This window comes from Triticum urartu, chromosome 3A (genome assembly GCF_056163025.1).
Source record: "Triticum urartu cultivar PI428250 chromosome 3A, HENAU_Tu73, whole genome shotgun sequence".
NCBI classification, from domain to species: domain Eukaryota; kingdom Viridiplantae; phylum Streptophyta; class Magnoliopsida; order Poales; family Poaceae; genus Triticum; species Triticum urartu.
Genome location: NC_141875.1, coordinates 111,144,003 through 111,165,891, shown reverse-complemented (window position 1 = coordinate 111,165,891; position 21,889 = coordinate 111,144,003). Strand labels below are relative to the sequence as shown.

Here is a 21,889-nt window from a genome sequence, read left to right as displayed (position 1 = left end):
CGTTACAAGAAAAAAAAAGAGAATCATGACACACACATAATCCTACATGAGCATGAGCACAAAAATTTCTCGCAGAAGCAGAGGTCGGCAACATCCCGTTTCCTTGCAAACCTTCCTAGTCTTATGTTGCATGGACCCAAATAAGCCGTGTCAAAAAGACGAGCAATTGAAAAAATTGGTCCTCCCTTTTTGCCATAAACAGTAAGCTACAATGATCCACCAATTCCCACTCTCCTCACAACCCCTAAACAGACTTCACAAATATCATCATTCAGCCTAAAAACCACCGCAGCCTCAGAAAAATTGCAGCTACACTAGTACTGTACATTTTACAGAAAAAGAAAGCATTAAGGATTATGACGCGCAGAATCCCATCCTTAGCTTACGAGGGATCACCATCACCATCACCAATAATGGCAGCAAAGAATGTGGGGAAGGGAAAAGGAGGGGTCAGGGAGGCCGCCGAGGAGAAACGCCCGGCTGCTTTCTTCGTGCGGAAAGGGCTCGACATTCTCAACCCCGCAGTCCCTCTCCGTCCACCTCCGCCCGCCACCCCACACTCCACAACGGACGAGCGAGCCAAGCCCGGCCCTCCCCTCTCCTACCTCACCTGGCTTGTCTCTGCTGCGGGCATTGACTCCTCCTCCACCTCCACCTCCACCTCCAAAACTGACTCCTTTCCTAATCTTGCTGGACAGTTCTCTGTAGTCTGTATCCCCGCACATGCCACCATCGACACCTGTCAGCCCCACCACCGGGTCGCCCTAGCCGGTGCGGCGGTGCCCCTCTGCTGCCGTGCCCCCCGGGGACTTCCCGTATCGCGGACGGGTCCTCCTCTGAATGCGGTTGGGGTAGGAGAGGTAGTATAGTATAGATAGAAGAGCCGTGCGCGCTCGGGAGGGGAGAGGAGAGGAGAGAGGCAGGAGTCCCGGGGCTGTACGGGGAGCAGCGTACCGCGTACGTACGCGCGCCCCACCGGCTGGCTACACGGCACGGGCCACCGCCGCGCGCGAGGGAGGAGGACAGGGTGTCAGCGCGGCCGGGCGGGCGGCCGGGCCCCTTTTCTTTCTTTCTGGTGCGGGCCTTGAATGCGTCGTCCTGGCTGCTGATATCCACCCGCCCGCCCTCCCGGACTCCTCGGCCGATCAGATTCGGTTCTGTTACTCGAGCTCGCCGCGGAAAGAGGGGAGGGGATAAGAGGGAGGAGGTTGGGACCTGAACCTGCCAGCAAGCCAGGCATTCTGATCCGGATTCGGCTCCCTCAACCTCCCGGCCGCCTCGAGGAAGGAAGGTTGGTTGGCTTCTTGCTCCTCCTCCCTCACGTCTCATCTCATCTCGGATTATTGTTTTCTCCTTCTTCCGCTTCTCTCCGGATGCTCGTTTGGAAAGCCGTCGGCTGTCTATCTTGGTGTGTCCGTAGACGTGAGCTCGGCTTTCGGTGCTTCTCGATCGAATTCATTCGTCTGAAAGGCAAGTTCGCTGTTTGTTTGCGGATCCTTTTTCGCCGGTTACTAGTGCTCAAGTTTCTTCGAGCTCTCTGCTCCGGATTGCTTTACCATTGTGCTCATAGTACGCCTCGGGTTTTCGATGCCGTTACTGTGCAAATCTGTGCGAGGCCTGCGTCTGCTTTCGTATCATTGCCTTTTGGATTTGTCCGGTTTTTTTGCCTAGATGAACTTCTTTTGCCTACCCTCCATTGTCGAGTCGAAAAGTTCAGGTGCTGTTTGCCGAGTCTGAACTTATCCTGAGATGTTCTCCGGTCGTGGTTTGGGAAGTCATAATACCGGCGGGGTGTTCGGATTTAATAATAATCTTGGTAAAAGGAATAGTAGATCTTGCTTTGCGCGTTTTCATTTTTTGTCGCGAGAATTGTTGCCCCATAATCTGACGTCTCGTTGCGTGAAAAGTCGATGTCTTCACTAGAAAATCAAATGGTCTGGATGATGCTTGTTCGGGTCATAATTTTTGCTCCTGCAGTTTCTCTAATGCTTCACTGCAATCCAACTGTCAAAAAACCGCGTTATTCCAACTGCTCGTGCCTGTATTCTGCTAATTCTTGAGAAGAAGTCAAATCATTATTGATTTACAAATGAGTATTCAACTATGTATGCCCGCCGATAATGATCAATATTGCTTTGTTTTTTATTCGCTGAACAGGACATTTTATATAAGCAATAATTGCCCGTATAATACTACCGGTTGCGTACCAAGTTCAGCTCACAATCTTTTCTTCCTCGTGTTGTATTTCAGGATACTTGAGAAGGCCAGGCTGCCGCGGGTTCTTCAGCAAGATTCAGGGATCTGTTTGATACTGAACAGACCCTTGACCTCTTTGTGCATCACCCATCTTTTTTACAACTTGCGGCAAGAATTTGGCAGCAAATGGGTCGAGGAATCGCTGCGATTCCTGGCCTAAGGTCTCCCGGCGGCGTTTCTTGTGACTTCTGTTCGAAATTTCACTTCAACATGTGGTTCATGCTAATCCAAGCTTCCAAAGTTGGAGTCTGATCACTTGTGACAGCGTTTCCCCGTGTCCTTAGTTCCCGGCAATATGGACACGGAGACCTCCTGGGTTAGGAGGACTAAGTTTTCGCACACCGTCTACACAAGGGTTAGTTCCCATGGGGTGCATGTGGCTCCTCTTGGCAGGGATGTGGAGCAGAGACTTCAGAGGTTTGTGAGCATGAGTAAGTGTGTGACGATGCCCATTGATCGAGGCAATGATGAAACAGTGGCTGCGCTGAAGCATACTGCTAGTTTGCCATCACTTCGAGCCTCACTTCAGCCTAATGAGAAGAAGGCCAGCAAGCAGAAGATGAGTTTGGAGATTCCTTTGAGCCCTCCGGCAAAGTCTGAGAAATCCAAGGCCCCAAGGGCGAGGAGCCTGGTCAAGAGCCCAAGCTCGATGATGCTCCTTAGCTACTTAAATAATGCACACACAAGTCAGGGCTCCAACCTTCATCAAAAGGCTAATGGATCTCCTCACAAGCTGAGATCCAAGTCCCCTCTTCCCAGCGTAGTGCCTTCAGATACATTCAGGGAAGCGAGGGCCAGCAGTCAGAGGTTCACAAGCCCTCCCCCGAAGCGTGTGGGATCTGATAAAAGCGTCTATGGCAAATCGTTGGGCAGGGAAGGGTGTGATATGGGTCCAAGCCCTGATTGGTGTTCGACTCTGGTGGTCTCTGATAAGCACAATTCTCAGAAGGATAGCTCATGGACCAGAAGATACTTTGACAATGGGGGAAGGAGGAGGGTTAGTGCAGTAGAGACTGTGAGGAGCCGTACGGTTAGCATGGCTCAAGCGGTGCAATCTACAGTTGATTGGGAACTTGATCCAACCAAGCTGCTTGTTGGCCATAGGTTTGCTTCTGGGGCACATAGCCGGCTATACAAAGGACTTTACGACAATAAGCCGGTTGCACTTAAATTTATCCGCCGGCCTAAGCCTGATGCTGGTGGGATAATAGCTGCAAAGCTTGACAAACAATATAACACTGAGATCAATGCATTGTCTCATCTGCATCATAAGAATGTGATCAAGGTATAATTACATTCAGACTTTTCAAGATGTATTGTTTTTCTTATTATATCTCTGGGCATAGATAGTGCAGAGTGTTTGGTTTGATTTTTTTCCCTTAGCCTTATAGTGGTCATGCAATCTAATAAAATCACACGGGCACGTTCATGCTCCTTTTTTTGCAATAGAAAAATACTTTGAGGATATATCTTGGTTGAACCTTTTGTTATAATCAACTCATGATTGTCTGCCAACTTGCTATACACCTTCAGAAGAAGAAAATTAAGTTGATGTTATCTTAGGATAAGCACCGTTGCTATTTTCAGTGTGCCGTCAAGTGCTCAAAATACTCACCAATAAGTTTATTTATTATATGAGCTGACCACAGTCCGTAATATTAGTGAATCATGCCTCGTTATTGATTAACCTTGTCTCATTTCATTTTGTTGGTAACTTCTGATTTCATTTTGTTGGCAACTTCTTAATGCAGCTTGTAGCGGCTCATAGATGTGGACCGGTTTATTACATTATTACGGAGCTTCTTCCTGGAGGTTCCTTGAGGTCATACCTGCACAACCCAGAGCACCACCCCCTCCCTCTGGAGAGGACCATATCCATCGCTCTGGAGATTGCCCGCGGGTTGGAGTACATCCACTCTCAGGGAATTGTCCACCGCGACATTAAGCCCGAGAACATCCTTTTTGATGAGAAGTTCGAGGTGAAGATTGCTGATTTCGGCATTGCCTGCGAGGAAACGTTATGTGATCTCCTAGTGGACGATGAGGGCACGTACCGCTGGATGGCCCCTGAGATGCTAAAGCGCAAGCCGTACAACCGGAAGGTGGATGTATATAGCTTTGGACTGCTGCTGTGGGAGATGGTGACCGGAAGAATTCCTTTCGAGAACCTCTCCCCAGTCCAGGTGGCTTATGCCGTTGCGAATAACGTAAGAGTTTAATTATGAGTGTGAGTTTGCCTTCTTTGCAGAACGTAATCAGAAGATGTACGCGTTCTCTCCTTGACTAAATCCTTTGGTTTTGTTTCAGAACAAGAAAGCGATGGAGCCTCAAGATTACTGCCCAGCAGTAGTGAGACCCCTGATTGAGGAGTGCTGCGCGTTGCAGCCTGAGAAGAGGCCGGATTTCTGGCAGATTGTGAAAACCCTGGAGAAGATCCAGTCGGTTATGTCGCAGGGCGGCTGCCTGGACGCGCTGAGGAGCAGTGACCACAAGAAGGGGCTTAAGCACTGGATTCAGAAACTGAAGCCATCGCACAGCGCGTGAGCTCAGTCATCTAGCATCGTTTCGACCGTTATTTTATCCGGTTGGGTATGCTCCCCTAGTCTAGCCTAGCGTAAGATGATATAAGCTTTTCATTTCGTGTTTTAAGATTCTAGCATGGATGCGGATGTTTATTAGGTGAGCTACAATTTGCTTTTTTATTACATTATTAGTAGTTGTATACCATATCAAACTTATACTATGTGTTATCTCATTGGCTCTTGCTCCCTGTCGCTGTCTGCTAAGCTCAGTCGCAGTGCAGATTATTCATATTGGTCGAAATCGTCGATAGAAGTTAGTCATGATTATTAGCCTGCTCTTATAGAAGTCCCTCATTTAGATAGAGATTGCCGAGGAAAGCCCGCCGACTCGCCGGCATTAGCATCATGGCCAAGTGCGTGGTTAATTAACGCAATTATTGGCACCTTTGTTCGTCAGCATGCCACTGACTCCTCGTGGTGCTTTTTATTTTGTTGCGAGATGACGGCCCGGTTTCAGATATGCTTGTTTTACCGCTGCATTTCCGTGATATTTTGTTGTTGCGAGGTGACGGCTCGGTTTTAGATATGTTTGTTTTACTGCTGCATTTCCGTGATATTTTGTTGTTGCGGGATGACCGGCTCGGTTTCGGATATGTTTGATTTACTGCTGCATTTCTGTGATATTTTGCTGAAGACGGGTGTTCGTCCTGGCCGTCGCTGCCGGTGGCGCCCTGACGCGGAAGGTGGGAGGGCCTGGACGTTGTTGAGGCACGCGTTGCTGTGGCAGTTCCCTGGCCAGCAGTTGCCACCGCGTGCACGCGTTTGCCACCAGCAAGCAGGTAGACAGTTCCAGGGCGGCGTGGTGCACCGGCCGATGGTTGCTCGGGGTGCCTGTCGTTGCGATTGCGCGTGGCTGCGCCAGCAGAGGTCTCATGCTGGTGAGTGAGGCTGAAGAATCATGCCGGCCCACCCACCCTGCACAGAGCCTTTGCGCAGCTTGCCCGCACCGGCGCCGGTCCTTGTGCTGTTTTATGCACCGTCCACTTGAACCACATGAGACCTCAAGCAGTTCTTCATCAAGGCGTGCTTTTTTAACCTGGGTCCGGCGACATTAGCAGAGGAGGACTTCTCACAAGCCCCCCAAAGCAACGATCCCCTCCACGTGCCTTTTTTTTTGTATTTCCCGAGCACGGGATCACACAGATCTATCTAGGATTAAAGCATTTCAAGGGCGTGTGGTTCAGGAGGCTTGGAGCCAAGGTGTGAACCATGTTGACCCCTACCATGTTCTCTTTCACAAGCTGAGAATGACGGGTCAGAAGGAGCTTAGGAAGTGGAGCAACACGATCTTTGCGCACACCAAAGTCAAAATTCACATGGCTCTCGAGGTCATTCTCCGACTTGATGTGGCACAAGAGCATAGACCTTAAAGTGTCGAGGAACGTGATATTAGAAGAAGGCTCAAACGAAAAGTGGTTAGTATGTTGTGCTTGACCGTGCGCGAAAATAGTATGGATGTGCTTGATCATGCGCGAAAAAGGCAAAGCTCGAGGATCACCACTCACCAGTCTCAAGGACGGAGATGCTAACACGCGCTTATTTCACCTACGGGTCAACCATAGAAGAAGGAAGAATTTCATCCATAGCCTCAAGCACAACAACAGGTGGGTTACCGATCATGATCACAAAAACCAATCGTCGAAAACCACTTCTCCGAGGTCACCAAACGTGGACGGCCCCGACACATTGACATTAATTGAAAAAATTCCCTGGCTTCCACTTATGACCTCTCAGACCTTGGGATGCCTTCTCGGAGGAGGAGGACGAACGGACTATCTTCGATCTTCCTACTGACAAAGCTCTGTGCCCCAATGGTTTCTTCGGAGTCTTGTTCAAAGATTGTTTGGGAGATCATCAAGGATGTTGTTGTGCTCGAGGTCAAACACTTCTTCAACTTGCGTACTTCCAGCCTTCATTGGCTTAACTCGACGAACATTGCTCTCATACCAAAGAAGCATGGGGCGGAGAGCATTTCGGACTATTGCCCCATTAGCCTCGTCCATGCCATTGCCATGATTATTGCAAAAATGATGATTACCCGTCTTGCTCCTCACATGACAAACCTTGTGTCCAATGCCTTTATAAAGAAGAGGAGCATCCATGATAATTTCACGACAACAAAACTCTAACCTTGCTTTTCAAGCTCGACATCAAGAAACCGTTTGACTCCATGAGATGGGATTTGCTTATGATTTACTGAGGCACCATGCTTTCCGAGCAGATTTAGGGAATGGGTTTCGGCTCTCCTCCCCACAGCCTCGTCAAGGGCGTTGATCAATGGTGTGGTGGATGATCCGTTGAAGCATGGTCACGGTCTCTAACTCTAACAAGGGGACCCGCTGTCCCCGCTTCTCTTTGTCTTGGCGATTAACCCCCTACACCACCTTCTCAACAAGGACACGTCCCAAGGGCATCTACACCCTCTACGTGAGAGAACTCCAACCATCCGTACCTCATTCTATGCCAATGATGATGCCATCTTTGTCAAGCCTATTAAGGAGGACATCCCTCGTGACTACACTTGCCTCTTTTGGGGAGGTGACCAACCTTGTTGCTAATTGCTCCAAAAGCCTAGTGCCTCCCATTCAATGTGACAACATTCACATTGACTACGCCATCCACCCTTTCCTGGCTATGCGCACCACGTTCCTGATGCGCTACCTGGGGCTACCTTTGTCGTTCAAGCGCCTAGAGAGGATCCATTTTCAGCACTTGGAGGATAAAGTCGCAGGCAAACTCCCTGCTTGGCAAGGAAGGCATGTGGATTACACGGGTCGTGTGTCCTTGTTAAAGCCATCCTCACCGCCATTGCCATTTACCATCTTATGCCCTTGTACACCCCGATGGAAGTTGGGAGGGAAATTGATAGTACCCGTCGCGCATATCTTTGGGCGGGCACTGAAAAGGTCTCGGGAGGCAAGTGCAAAATTAATTGGGACCTTGTTTGTAAACCCAAGAAGCACGAAGGCTTGGATGTGCTCAATCCGGAGAAGTTTGCTACAACTCTCTGTCTTTGCTGGCTCTGGTTTGAGTGGATGGATACCAAGGAGCCTTGGATTGGTATGGGATCACCGTGCTCATATGAGGACCGTGACCTCTTCGCGGTTGCCAGTCTTGTCACCGTTGGTAATGGGCACTCTACCGAGTTCTAGAACTTATCGTAGTTGATTGGATTGCGTCCTCGCGACATCGCACCTATGATGTTCGCCCTCTCCCACAAGAAAAACTACTCGGTCCAACAAGCTTTATCCAATGACCTTTGGATTTCAAATATTGATGTTAGATGCGATCTAGGCCTCCGCCAGCGTAGGCTTGGGAGGCCAAGAAGGTCTGGGGATGTCCATCTGCTCCTCTGGGCTCCTTACTGTCGTTAGGTACACAGTGGGCCTCTTGGGCCATCCCTGTGGATGAGCCACCCCCGTTGTACTACACCGTCAAATATGGAGAAATTCTTGTTGAACATTTTCATTGAGTTGATTGGTACGCCAAAAGGTCGATTTCTTTGAATTTGGATTCCTTTTTTGGTGTTGGATTTCTCGGCTTTTGAAGTGGATTTCCAATGGGAGAGATTTGTGGAGTGATCAAACAATTGTCGTCTGATAAGTCACCAACGTGGTTGGATTTTCGGCCATATTATTTCAATGTTGTTAGTCTATCATTAAGGACGGTATTGTGGTTATGGTGAGACATTTGGTTAGTTGTGATGGATAAAGTTTTCATACTTTGAATCAGGCTTTTATTTTCTTGTGCTAAAAGAAGGACTGGGTGAGCGATATCTATGAGTGTATGCCAATTAGCCTTATTCATGGGTTTTCATAGATTCCCATGAAATTACTCGCATTGCTTGTCAAGCCGAAGATGAATAATTTGACTACTGCAAATCAAAGTGTCTCCGTAAGTCATAGCACAATTCACTATTAACGGTACGTAGAATGGTCAATACCATCGGTAGGGTGGCGAACGCAACAGGAAGTGCTAGAAAGGAGATCACACGAGGGGTTAACTAGGTTTGGGCCCTTTGGAAGAAGTAATGCCCTACGTCCTGCTTTTGATCTATATTCATGGTGGAGTTCCTCGTGCGAGGGATTACAGCGGAGATGGTGTTTTGCTACCGAAAGCATAGACTACAGGTGTAGATGGGAATGGCTTTCCCTAGCCCCGTATTATATAAATACACGGACTAGGATTTACATGGGGGTTCACCGATCTTGCACCGCCGCCATCTCGGCTTGCTCAACAAGATCGTCCCCGAGCTCTATCCGGGCCTCCGGGCTCCCTGTTGTCATCGGGCTTCACCTGAGCCATATGGGTCCCGTGACAGGACTGTTGTCGGGCGCCGCTCCGAGAAGCCACCCCCGGTGTATTTCATCGTCAAATATAGTGTTATGCTTGTGAAGCAACCGTCCAGGACTTTTCATAGAAGAATGCGCACATTGTCTTCCTTAAGTTGGATATTGCTCATGAGTTAGATTCGACCTTTGGGCTTCACTGGTTTATTGTGGCAAATCATGAGGGCTTCAGCCCATGATGGTGTGTTTGGGTTGTGTTGGCTCTATCAACTATGAGTACCCATGTTCTGATTAATGGCAGGCCACGCTAGGGGCTTCTATAGGGCGACCCATGATCGCCTCTTCTAATTCTACTAGTGATTGATGTGCTCGATGTGATGATTTGTAAGATGGAAGAGATGTGTATGTTTTAGTCTTTGGCTTTGGGGGTGTATGACACATGTTGAAAATGACACGATGATGCTTCTTAAGCCAGCTATAGAAGAGCTTTAAGCTTCTAGGTTTTATGCCTAGGCTAAAGAACCAATATGAACAAGAGCACCCTAACTCTTATTTGGTGTGAGGAGATTGAGCTCATCATTTCCTTTCTACAATATATGCTCATCATTTCCTTTCCCTTCCTCCTACAATATGCTCATCATTTCCTTTCCCTAGTTCCAGCATTCCTTGCACCCACTTAAGGCAACCAATGGCGGTTTCTCCTCTTTCCAAAGTGGATCTTCGGTCATAGATTAACAAAGTTTGATGTATATTAGGTACATAGAGAACGTTGATGCTTTCTCAAGGTGGTGGGCTAGTACTAACAAAAGTGATGCTTTCTTGTGGGGAGGATCAAAGGACGCTAAGAGAGGACATTGCCTTGTTGCTTGGTTTCGGACCATTGGAGCTCGGTGACCTAGGATCCTTTGGAAGAGGTTGGACGGGCCTAGTGAGGGTTCGCACAGTCTACTCAAATGAACAACACATCCCGCCTACAAACAACTCCAAGATCCCTCTTATCCTTCTTTCAATCTTAAAGAGGCCAAAAAGATTTTACTTGTGGTAAGTAAACGTGGTTGGGAGAGGCGCCCACGCAAGATTGTAGGAGGACCATTGGATTAATGGTAGAAGTGGTCTTGAGACTATTCATCGCCATTTCCCTTTTTAAGCAAAAGGCGTGAGACATCACACGATGGTACTTAGAAGCTAGACATTCCAATGCAGATTGCTCATGATTTGCCGGCGCTAGGAGAGGAAGATGACAACTTTAGAAGGAGAATGACCGCTATTGGAGCCTACTCGTCTAGTTCAGCATACATGGTTTTCTTTTTGGGCACAACCGGTGCGTGCTAGCGCCGATGCTGTGGAAGAACTGCTGAATGCGAAGTGATTATGGGCAATCTATGTTGGATGACCGATAGATTGGAGCGGAGGTTTAACTCGACCGCTAGGGAGGTTTGGTTCATCATCTTCAGTCCTGAAGGTGTGTGGCGCTGTTGATCTTCAGTCTGACACGGTCAGGGAATCGGTTCATAGCAGAGCAAGGCGTAAAGACCCGGCGGCTTTGGTGGTTGCCGGTATGAGGAGAAACTGGTTAGATCCGAGTGCCGATCTTTGACAGCAGAGCTGTCCACGGCGTCTCAGACACTGCCGTGATGCTAGGATCATCAAAAACCCCAACAGAACACTGCAGTACCACTGATTCCATCTCAAACTGACCAACAGTCATTCTTACAGTATGTCCAAAAATAATACGTATCACCATCTGCTTCCGAAGATGCAATTATCCAGGAAATATCATGATTGAACATTAATTACAAATTATATTATTTGTGTAATAGCATGCATTTTGTTGTCCAGTAATACTAGTATTTTGGAAGTCATAAACCCGACCAGCGAACAAACAAGCACTGCCGGCTGCACCCGTTGCAAATGTGAAACGCTCAGATACTTTCACATTAAGGGAAAATAAATTACGAGTACAGTTTGTATGACAACCAAATCACTGAAAAATGTTACTAAATGCAAATCCAATCATTCAGTCATAGCAGTCCATACCATAGGATGTCTAATTATTTGAAGAACTTGTGTCAAGCATCTTGTATTTTGCAACTTATCATGGAGAGCACCAAAAGATGAAATTACCCAGAAGAATGCTTTTAAAATCATAAACTAACGTTCATCAAATTGCACATTCTATCACACAGCAGAATGCTTTTAAAATCGTATACTAACGTTCATCAAATTGCACATTCTATCACCAACTATTCGAGAATTCAGCCAACAACAGAAAAACAGTATCAAGGATGCTTATGTTGTGATGTTAAGCAGAGAATTTGACCAACGGACAAAATTCATGTTGCCATGAATATAGGACAATCTTGGAAGGATGATACTGGAAAAGAATGCACCAAAAGCCCCAAGTACACTGATACATTGTATAACATTTCAGCAGAAGAAGACCCGAGTAGAGCAACAGAAACTATAAGCACAAAAACACCCAAAAAAAAAACTTCCTTTGAATGTCCTAAAATCAAGGGCAAAGCACGCAAAATTATCTGACAACTTTAATCCAAGACTAGTCGAAGTACGCAAATACTAGGGTGGTTATAAATTTCTTTACTATGAGCCAGAAATTTCTAGCTAAATCTAATGCAAACTAAACAGAGGTCGAAACACAGGAACCTGACAGCTATTACAAACACAGATGCCGCATTGCAACTTCCTACAAAAACAGGATGATTTCACCATCCATTGGGCAAGCAACTCCCACTAGCTTTGCATTTCCCTTGCAGACATTTAACTATGGCACCAAAAACTACACAGGCCATCTAGTATGATAAATCAATAGAGCGTATCACATGAACATCACAAAGCAGCAGCTACGGTAATGAACTAATACTATACCTACAGTATCTGACATGTGCCACAAACACTAGACAAGGATCAGTCTAACCTGAGAGCTACCGGATGGTGAATTTAATCTCTACAGGTGCACACAGGTAGTAAACATAATAACAACATTAACCAGATCTAAACGACAAACAACGAAACAGATATTAAACATATAATGGGTCTTCGGTCATAGATTAACAAAGTTTGATATATATTACGGACATAGAGAACGTTGATGCTTTCTCAAGGTGGTGGGCTACTACTAATAAAAGCAATGGTTTCTTGTGGAGAGGATCAAAGGACGCGAAGAGAGGATATTGCCTTGTTGCTTGGTTTCGGACCATTGGAGCTCGGTGACCTAGGATCCTTTCGAAGAGGTTGGAATGGACGGGGCTAGAGAGGGTTTGCACAGTCTACTCAAATGAACAACACAACGACTCCAAGACCCCTCTTATCCTGGATCCCTGCTCGACAGCCGACTTTCTTTCAATCTTTGACAACAAAGCTGTCCACGGCGTCTCAGACACTGCCGTGATGCATAGGAAAATCAAAAACCCCAACACAACACTGCAGTACCACTGTCCATCTCAAACTGACCATCAGTCATTCTTACAGTATGCCCAAAAATACTATCACCAACTTAATCCAAAGATGCAATCATCCAGCAAATATCATGATTGAACATTAATTACTAATTATACGATTTGTGTGATATAGCCTGCATTTTTGGAAGTCAAAAACCCGACCAGCGAACAAGCAGCACTGCAGGCTCCACCCGTTGCAAATATGAAACGCTCAGATACATTCACATAGTATAACAGAAAATAATGTGAAACGCTCAGATACTTTCACATAGTATAACGGAAAATAAGATACGAGTACAATTTGTATGACAACCATTTCACTGTAAAACGTTACTAAATGCAAATCCAATCATCCGGCCATGCAGTCTAATTATTTGAAGAACTTGTCCTATTTTGCAACTTAAAATGGAGAGCACCCGAAGATGCACATTACCCAGCAGAAGTCGTCGTCACAAAAAATCTTTCAAAATCATATTCTAACATGCAACAAACTGCCCACATCAAATTGCCCACATTCTATCAGACTATTTGAGAATTCAGTGTATGTGCAACAAGCCAACAACAGAAAAACAGTATCAAGGGATGCTTCTGTTTGATGATAAGCAGAGAATTTGACGAATGGACAAAATTCATGTTGCCATGAATATAGGACACTCTTGGAGGGATGTTCATGGAAAAGAATGCAGCAAAAGCCTGAGCACTCAATTCATTGTATAAGATTTCAGCAGAAGAAGCCCCAAGTAGAGGAACAGAAAATGATTCATTGCATAACATTTCAGCAGAAGAAGCCCCAAGTAGAGGAACAGAAAATGATTCATTGCGTAACATTTCAACAGAAACTACCAGCAAACACGCCCAAAAAAACAAAGCAACACCCAACCATGTTCCTTTGAATGTCCTAATAAATTCAAGGGCCACACACGCACAGTTATCTGAATCACTCGAATCAGAAGACTAGCCAAATGTAGGCAAATACTAGGGTGGTTATAAATTTCTTTTCAATGAACCTGAAATTTCTTGCTAAAACTAATGCAACCTGACCAGAGAAGGATGAAACACAGGATCCTGACTGCTATTAGAAACACAAATGGTGCATCACAATTGCCTATTGAAAGCAGGAAGAATTCACCATCAATTGTGCAAGTAACTTGCAGTAGCTTAACATTTCCCTTGCAGATATTTAACTATGGCTGACTAAAAACTACAGACCATCTAGTATGATCTAGCAAATCGATACAGAGCACACATAAACACCACCAAAGAGCAACTACCACAATGAACTAACACTAGACAAGGATCAGTCTAACCAGAGAACTAACGGATGGTGATTTTAATCTCTACAGGTGCACACAGGTAGAGAGAACATAATAACATGAACCAGATCTAAACGACAAACAACGAACCAGATATTAAACATATAACGAAGTCTTCATATCAAAATCCAACGCACAGCCACATGATAGATGCACATTAATAAAGGTTCCCAAACGTCACCATCGAACATCTTACGAATGATAAAGGAGCATATTTCAGGTAGCATATCCTAACAGGACTGGTGATATTAAAAAACTAGGATAGCAAGAGCAGTATGGCAACCGGCAGATCCACCGAGCTTAATCGATCTCCTGGAGCGAGGCGCCGGTGGCCGTGGCACCCCCAGCGGCGGCGGCGACGTCCTCGGCCGTGAACTTGCCCTTGGCCTTGTCAGCAGCGCGGCCGCGAGCCTTGCGGTCGAGGAGGGCCTTGCGGTCCTTGTCGAGCTTGAGCTTGGTGACGATCACCTTGCTGGGGTGGATGCCGACGTTCACCGTGGATCCATTGACCTTCTCCCTGGTGATCCGCTCCACGTGGATGACCCAGCGGCGGCGGTAGACCTGCACCACCTTTCCCTCGCGGCCCTTGAAGGTGCCGCGCACGACCTGCACCTCGTCATCCTTGCGGATGGGGATGGACCGGACATTGTATTTGTGGCGGAGCTCAGAGGAGAGGGCCGCGGACATGAGCACGCGGCGGACGGAGGACGGCGCCGTGAAGTGCGCCTTGCGGCACTTCCGGCGGGAGCTCGTGACGCGGGGGTTGCGCTTCATGGCGGCGGCGTGGGGTGGGCTCTCTCCCTTACCTGGGGCGGCGGCGGCTAGGGTTTTGCGGCGGGAGGGAGTGTGTGGAGGCGGCCGGATGTGGCGATGGGAGGGGAATATATAGGTGGTGTGCTACTAGGGTTTATTTGCGGTCCGTCGCGTGGGCGCGTCAGGGCGTTCGATCGGGAGTGGACGGCGTGGATTCGCTCGCCGGAATGGGTGGTTGGGCTAGTTGGGCCGATGTTACTTGTTTCTCCGGGCTTACAAAACAAGTAGGGCCGACGAGGAGAATGCGGATCTGCTGGGCCGTGTAAACTGAAAGCCTAGTTGGCAACGTCGAAGCCCTCAAAAGGAAAAATTGGCAGCGTTGAGCGCTCGCGATGCACGTTAGAAAACCGCGATGCCTTTTTTTTAGGGCAAACCGTGATGCCTTTTTTTAGGGCAAACCTTGATGTATTTGATCCACGGCTTTTCTTCTGGTATCACCCTTTCTTCCTCTTAGCTTTAGCGCTAGAATTATTTTTTTTATAAGAACCTGCTCTCACATGTTGTAATTATTGACACGTTTACCATCAAGATAAACAATAAGCAAGATGAATGGTGTGAATTGCCCCCGCAAAAAAAAGAATTATGTGAATTTACCATCAAGATTGTTCATACAATTATGTGGATCTAGACGTATTTTAGTGCTACATACATCTGTTTGAGCAGCGAGTGATATGGATCGGAGGGAGTACCAAAGAATGATGTCGTATGTGCAATGGCAAAAAGCATAAGATGTAGCTTCACGCTCGTGTATAAAGATCTTGGTGTTGCGATGAGCACTTTCCACCAAACTTTCAAGAATCAAGAGCAGGCACCGGAAGATATGTTTGCTGGATGGACGATCAATGAAGAATATGCTCCATTTATTTCGGTACTTTTGTAGGACAGGCAAGCATCGAAGTTTGTGAGTCCCCTTCTGAAATGTCGCTTGATGGTGAATAGTTACAACCAAAGGCACATGTGACGATGATTCATCGAGTAGATTCTCCAAGATGGAGTGGCAAAAGGAACATCATGTAAAAGTTCGGAGGTTGTCGAGTGTGCAGATTCAGTGGTTAAGATCTTACCGACTCATGGAACAGGGCGTCATGACTTTGAAAATTTGGGGAACCAGAACTAACAAAGGGGAAACGATTCTAGCTCATAAGTCGCATTGTACACTAGGCAAGGTTGATGGAAGAAGAGTTCTAAGGATGAGCAATGGAAACATTGCAGCTCGGCCAAGTGAAGTGAGGAAAAAGATAGAGAAGACGGGAAACTAAGGAAGAATCTCATAACCAACCGTCTAATCAAAAGGAGGTGGAAAACCCTAAGCCAACTGAAGCCTTGTAGCTGCCCTGGAATCGGGTGACAAGAATTGAGGTTCGTCCAAACTATCAAATTGAAATAATGAAGGTCCGACGAGGTCATGACTACTGTGCCAACCATAAAGGGGTCTAACCCATGATTCCTGAAAAGGAGCCGACATGGCAGCCCGAACATTGCAGCCTGGTTGAATGCCACTCCACGCTCCACTTTGATAGGGACAAGTGATGGGTGTTATTTTTATACTCCTCTAACCTGAGTTTAAACCAAAATATTTTATCAAAATAGAGATATTCGCTCTCATATTATCACTAATCACTGATGAATGCAAAGGATTCCACATATCCGAGCTTTATTTTGTTTCCATAGCAAGTGTGTTATTTATGCAAGGTCAAAAAAGTGTGTTATTTATGGACGAAATTAACCCAATACATGGAAAGGAGTAAAGTGGAGATAGAGGGGATCAAGTGGGAGGCGCACCAGAGGAAACAGAGCAAAAGACGGCCTTCTATGCGACCATCCCCGCTCGCATCGATGGTCATATGGAGTGCCAACAGAGGTGCCTGATCCACCTGAACAACCTTTATAAAAGGCTCGACGCCAAATAAGCAATAGAACAGGCCGCCACATCGTCATCTTCGTAGGTTAGATGGATATGGAGATGGCCCATATCCATATCCATAGCCACCACCTTCATCACCACCATAGTTCTCAGTCATCTAGCCATACTTGTAATTGTGCATCACATCTGGCATCCATTGTAAGACATATTATCAATCAGTCAATCTTCATGATGTGTTCTTCGGTGAGTTCTTCATGTGACCTGATTGAGGGAGTCCTGAACTAAGGGTGAAGGGTTTCGTAGTAATTTCAAAAAAAATTCCTACGCACACGCAAGATCATGGTGATGCATAGCAACGAGAGGGGGGTATGATCTACATACCTAGTAGATCGACAACAGAAGCGTTTGGTTGATGTAGTCGTACGTCTTCACGATCCGACCGATCAAGCACCGAAACTACGGCACCTCCGAGTTCTAGCACACGTTCAGCTCGATGACGATCCCCGGACTCCGATCCAGCAAAGTGTCGGGGAAGAGTTCCGTCAGCACGACGGCGTGGTGACGATCTTGATGCACTACAGCAGCAGGGCTTCGCCTAAACTCCGCTACAGTATTATCGAGGACTATGGTGGCTGGGGGCACCGCACACGGCTAAGGAATAGATCATGTGGATCAACTTGTGTGTTCTAGGGTGCCTCTGCCTTAGTATATAAAGGACCAAAAGGGGGGAGGCTGGCCGGCCAAGGGGGGCGCGCCAGGAGAGTCCTACTCCCTCTGGGAGTAGGATTCCCCCCCCCCAATCCTAGTTGGAATAGGATTCGCGGAGGGGGGAAAAGAGAGAGAGGGGCCGGCCCCCTCTCCTTGCCCAATTCGGACCAAGGGAGGGGAGGGGCGCGTGGCCCATGTAGGGCTGCCTCTTCTCTTTTCCACTAAGGCCCATCATGGCCCATTTAGCTCCCGGGGGGTTCCGGTAACCTCCCGGTACTCCGGTAAAATCCCGATTTCACCCGGAACACTTCCGATATCCAAACATAGGCTTCCAATATATCAATCTTTATGTCTCGACCATTTCGAGACTCCTCGTCATGTCCGTGATCACATCCGGGACTCCGAACAACCTTTGGTACATCAAAATGCATAAACTCATAATATAACTGTCATCGTAACCTTAAGCGTGCGGACCCTACGGGTTCGAGAACAATGTAGACATGACCGAGACATGTCTCTAGTCAATAACCAATAGCGGGACCTGGATGCCCATATTGGCTCCTACATATTCTACGAAGATCTTTATCGGTCAGACTGCATAACAACATACGTTGTTCCATTTGTCATCGGTATGTTACTTGCCCGAGATTCGATCGTCGGTATTCCAATACCTAGTTCAATCTCGTTGCCGGCAAGTCTCTTTACTCGTTCTGTAATACATCATCCCGCAACTAACTCATTTAGTTGCAATGCTTGCAAGGCTTAAGTGATGTGCATTACCGAGAGGGCCCAGAGATACCTATCCGACAATCGGAGTGACAAAACCTAATCTCGAAATACGCCAACCCAACATGTACCTTTGGAGACACCTGTAGTACTCCTTTATAATCACCCAGTTACGTTGTGACGTTTGGTAGTATCCAAAGTGTTCCTCCGGTAAACGGGAGTTGCATAATCTCATAGTTATAGGAACATGTATAAGTCATGAAGAAAGCAATAGCAACATACTAAACGATCGGGTGCTAAGCTAATGGAATGGGTCATGTCACTCAGATCATTCTCTCAATGATGTGATCCCGTTAATCAAATAACAACTCATTGTTCATGGTTAGGAAACATAACCATCTTTGATTAACGAGCTAGTCAAGTAGAGGCATACTAGTGACACTTTGTTTGTCTATGTATTCACACATGTATTATGTTTCCGGTTAATACAATTCTAGCATGAATAATAAACATTTATCATGATTATAAGGAAATAAATAATAACTTTATTATTGCCTCTAGGGCATATTTCCTTCAGTCTCCCACTTGCACTAGAGTCAATAATCTAGATTACACAGTAATGATTCTAACACCCATGGAGCCTTGGTGCTGATCATGTTTTGCTCGTGGAAGAGGCTTAGTCAATGGGTCTGCAATATTCAGATCCGTATGTATCTTGCAAATCTCTATGTCTCCCACCTGGACTAGATCCCGGATGGAATTGAAGCGTCTCTTGATGTGCTTGGTTCTCTTGTGAAATCTGGATTCCTTTGCCAAGGCAATTGCACCAGTATTGTCACAAAAGTTTTTCATTGGACCCGATGCACTAGGTATGACACCTAGATCAGATATGAACTCCTTCATCCAGACTCCTTCATTTGCTGCTTCCGAAGCAGCTATGTACTCCGCTTCACATGTAGATCCCGCTACAACGCTTTGTTTAGAACTGCACCAACTTACAGCCCCACCGTTTAATGTAAACACGTATCCGGTTTGTGATTTAGAATCGTCTGGATCAGTGTCAAAGCTTGCATCAACGTAACCTTTTACGATGAGTTCTTTGTCACCTCCATATATGAGAAACATATCCTTAGTCCTTTTTAGGTATTTCAGGATGTTCTTGACCGCTGTCCAGTGATCCACTCCTGGATTACTTTGGTACCTCCCTGCTAGACTTATAGCAAGGCACACATCAGGTCTGGTACACATCATTGCATACATGATAGATCCTATGGCTGATGCATAGGGAACATCTTTCATATTCTCTCTATCTTCTGCAGTGGTCGGGCATTGAGTCTTACTCAACTTCACACCTTGTAACACAGGCAAGAACCCTTTCTTTGATTGATCCATTTTGAACTTCTTCAAAATTTTGTCAAGGTATGTGGTTTGTGAAAGTCCAATTAAGCGTTTTGATCTATCTCTATAGATCTTAATGCCTAATATGTAAGCAGCTTCACCGAGATCTTTCATTGAAAAACTCTTATTCAAGTATCCCTTTATGCTATCCAGAAATTCTATATCATTTCCAATTAGTAATATGTCATCCACATATAATATCAGAAATGCTACAGAGCTCCCACTCACTTTCTTGTAAATACAGGCTTCTCCAAAAGTCTGTATAAAACCAAATGCTTTGATCACACTATCAAAACGTTTATTCCAACTCCAAGAGGCTTGCACCAGTCCATAAATGGATCGCTGGAGCTTGCACACTTTGTTAGCTCCCTTTGGATCGACAAAACCTTCTGGTTGCATCATATACAACTCTTCTTCCAGAAATCCATTCAGGAATGCAGTTTTGACATCCATCTGCCAAATTTCATAATCATAAAATGCGGCAATTGCTAACATGATTCAGACGGACTTAAGCATCGCTACGGGTGAGAAGGTCTCATCGTAGTCAATCCTTTGAACTTGCCGAAAACCTTTTGCGACAAGTCGAGCTTTGTAGACAGTAATATTACCGTCAGCGTCAGTCTTCTTCTTGAAGATCCATTTATTCTCAATTGCTTGCCGATCATCGGGCAAGTCAACCAAAGTCCATACTTTGTTCTCATACATGGATCCCATCTCAGATTTCATGGCTTCAAGCCACTTTGCGGAATCTGGGCTCACCATCGCTTCTTCATAGTTCGTAGGTTCATCATGATCTAGTAGCATGACTTCCAGAACAGGATTACCGTACCACTCTGGCGCGGATCTTACTCTGGTTGATCTACGAGGTTCAGTAGTATCTTGTTCTGAAGTTTCATGATCATCATCATTAGCTTCCTCGCTAACTGGTGTAGGTGTCGCAGAAACAGTTTTCTGTGATGTACTACTTTCCAATAAGGGAGTAGGTACAGTTACCTCGTCAAGTTCTACTTTCCTCCCACTCACTTCTTTTGAGAGAAACTCCTTCTCCAGAAAGTTTCCGAATTTAGCAACAAAAGTCTTGCCTTCGGATCTGTGATAGAAGGTGTATCCAATAGTTTCCTTTGGATATCCTATGAAGACACATTTCTCCGATTTGGGTTCGAGCTTATCAGGTTGAAGCTTTTTCACATAAGCATCGCAGCCCCAAACTTTCAGAAACGACAACTTTGGTTTCTTGCCAAACCACAGTTCATAAGGCGTCGTCTCAACGAATTTTGATGGTGCCCTATTTAACGTGAATGCGGCTGTCTCTAGAGCGTATCCCCAAAACGATAGCGGTAAATCAGTAAGAGACATCATAGATCGCACCATATCTAGTAAAGTACGATTACGACGTTCGGACACACCATTACGCTGTGGTGTTCCGGGTGGCGTGAGCTGCGAAACTATTCCGCATTGTTTCAAATGTACACCAAACTCGTAACTCAAATATTCTCCTCCACGATTAGATCGTAGAAACTTTATTTTCTTGTTACGATGATTTTCCACTTCACTCTGAAATTCTTTGAACTTTTCAAATGTTTCAGACTTATGTTTCATTAAGTAGATATACCCGCATCTGCTTAAATCATCTGTGAAGGTGAGAAAATAACGATATCCTCCACGAGCTTCAATATTCATCGGACCACATACATCTGTATGTATGATTTCCAACAAATCTGTTGCTCTCTCCATAGTACCAGAGAACGGTGTTTTAGTCATCTTGCCCATGAGGCACGGTTCGCAAGTACCAAGCGATTCATAATCAAGTGGTTCCAAAAGCCCATCAGTATGGAGTTTCTTCATGCGCTTTACACCGATATGACCTAAACGGCAGTGCCACAAATAAGTTGCACTATCATTATCAACTCTACATTTTTGGCTTCAACATTATGAATATGTGTATCACTACTCTCGAGATTCGATAAGAATAGACCACTCTTCAAGGGTGCATGACCATAAAAGATATTACTCATATAAATAGAACAACCATTATTCTCTGATTTAAATGAATAACCGTCTCGCATTAAACAAGATCCAGATATAATGTTCATGCTTAACGCTGGCACCAAATAACAATTATTTAGGTCTAATACTAATCCCGAAGGTAGATGTAGCGGTAGTGTGCCGACCGCGATCACATCGACTTTGGAACCGTTTCCCACGCGCATCGTCACCTCGTCCTTAGCCAATCTTCGCTTAATCCGTAGTCCCTATTTCGAGTTGCAAATATTAGCAACAGAACCAGTATCAAATACCCAGGTGCTACTGCGAGCATTGGTAAGGTACACATCAATAACATGTATATCCCATATACCTTTGTTCACCTTGCCATCCTTCTTATCCGCCAAATACTTGGGGCAGTTCCGCTTCCAGTGACCAGTCTGCTTGCAATAGAAGCACTCAGTTTCAGGCTTAGGTCCATGTTTGGGTTTCTTCTCTT

At 45.9% G+C, this 21,889-nt stretch overlaps 2 protein-coding genes across 3 annotated transcripts; one reads left to right on the top strand and one right to left on the bottom strand.

The window, feature by feature from the left end:
* Positions 1-480: 480 nt before the first annotated feature.
* LOC125543148 (serine/threonine-protein kinase 54) lies at positions 481-5,011 on the top strand. Of its 2 annotated transcripts, none has more exons than XM_048706399.2 (4): positions 481-1,291; positions 2,251-3,541; positions 4,008-4,463; positions 4,564-5,011. In XM_048706399.2, exons 2-4 carry the CDS (start codon positions 2,552-2,554, stop codon positions 4,798-4,800), a joined length of 1,683 nt encoding a protein of 560 aa, XP_048562356.1. In that variant the 5' UTR covers positions 481-1,291; positions 2,251-2,551; the 3' UTR covers positions 4,801-5,011. The 2 variants fall into 2 exon arrangements, with proteins under 2 accessions (XP_048562356.1, XP_087402685.1); XM_087546559.1 differs by lacking the exon at positions 481-1,291 and adding an exon at positions 1,304-1,470.
* An 8,983-nt stretch (positions 5,012-13,994) lies between these two features.
* On the bottom strand, positions 13,995-14,771 carry LOC125530892 (large ribosomal subunit protein uL24z-like). Its single transcript, XM_048695309.2, has one exon. It carries the CDS (start codon positions 14,670-14,672, stop codon positions 14,199-14,201), a length of 474 nt encoding a protein of 157 aa, XP_048551266.1. The 5' UTR covers positions 14,673-14,771; the 3' UTR covers positions 13,995-14,198.
* Positions 14,772-21,889: the final 7,118 nt, after the last annotated feature.

Excerpts from the sequence above, each read along its gene's own strand:
- LOC125543148 (XM_048706399.2), top strand. The coding sequence starts at position 2,552 with ATGGACACGGAGACCTCCTGGGTTAGGAGGACTAAGTTTTCGCACACC. Across the intron at positions 3,542-4,007 it reads ATCATAAGAATGTGATCAAG|CTTGTAGCGGCTCATAGATG; the intron begins GTATAATTACAT and ends TTCTTAATGCAG. Across the intron at positions 4,464-4,563 it reads CTTATGCCGTTGCGAATAAC|AACAAGAAAGCGATGGAGCC; the intron begins GTAAGAGTTTAA and ends GTTTTGTTTCAG.
- LOC125530892 (XM_048695309.2), bottom strand. The coding sequence starts at position 14,672 with ATGAAGCGCAACCCCCGCGTCACGAGCTCCCGCCGGAAGTGCCGCAAG.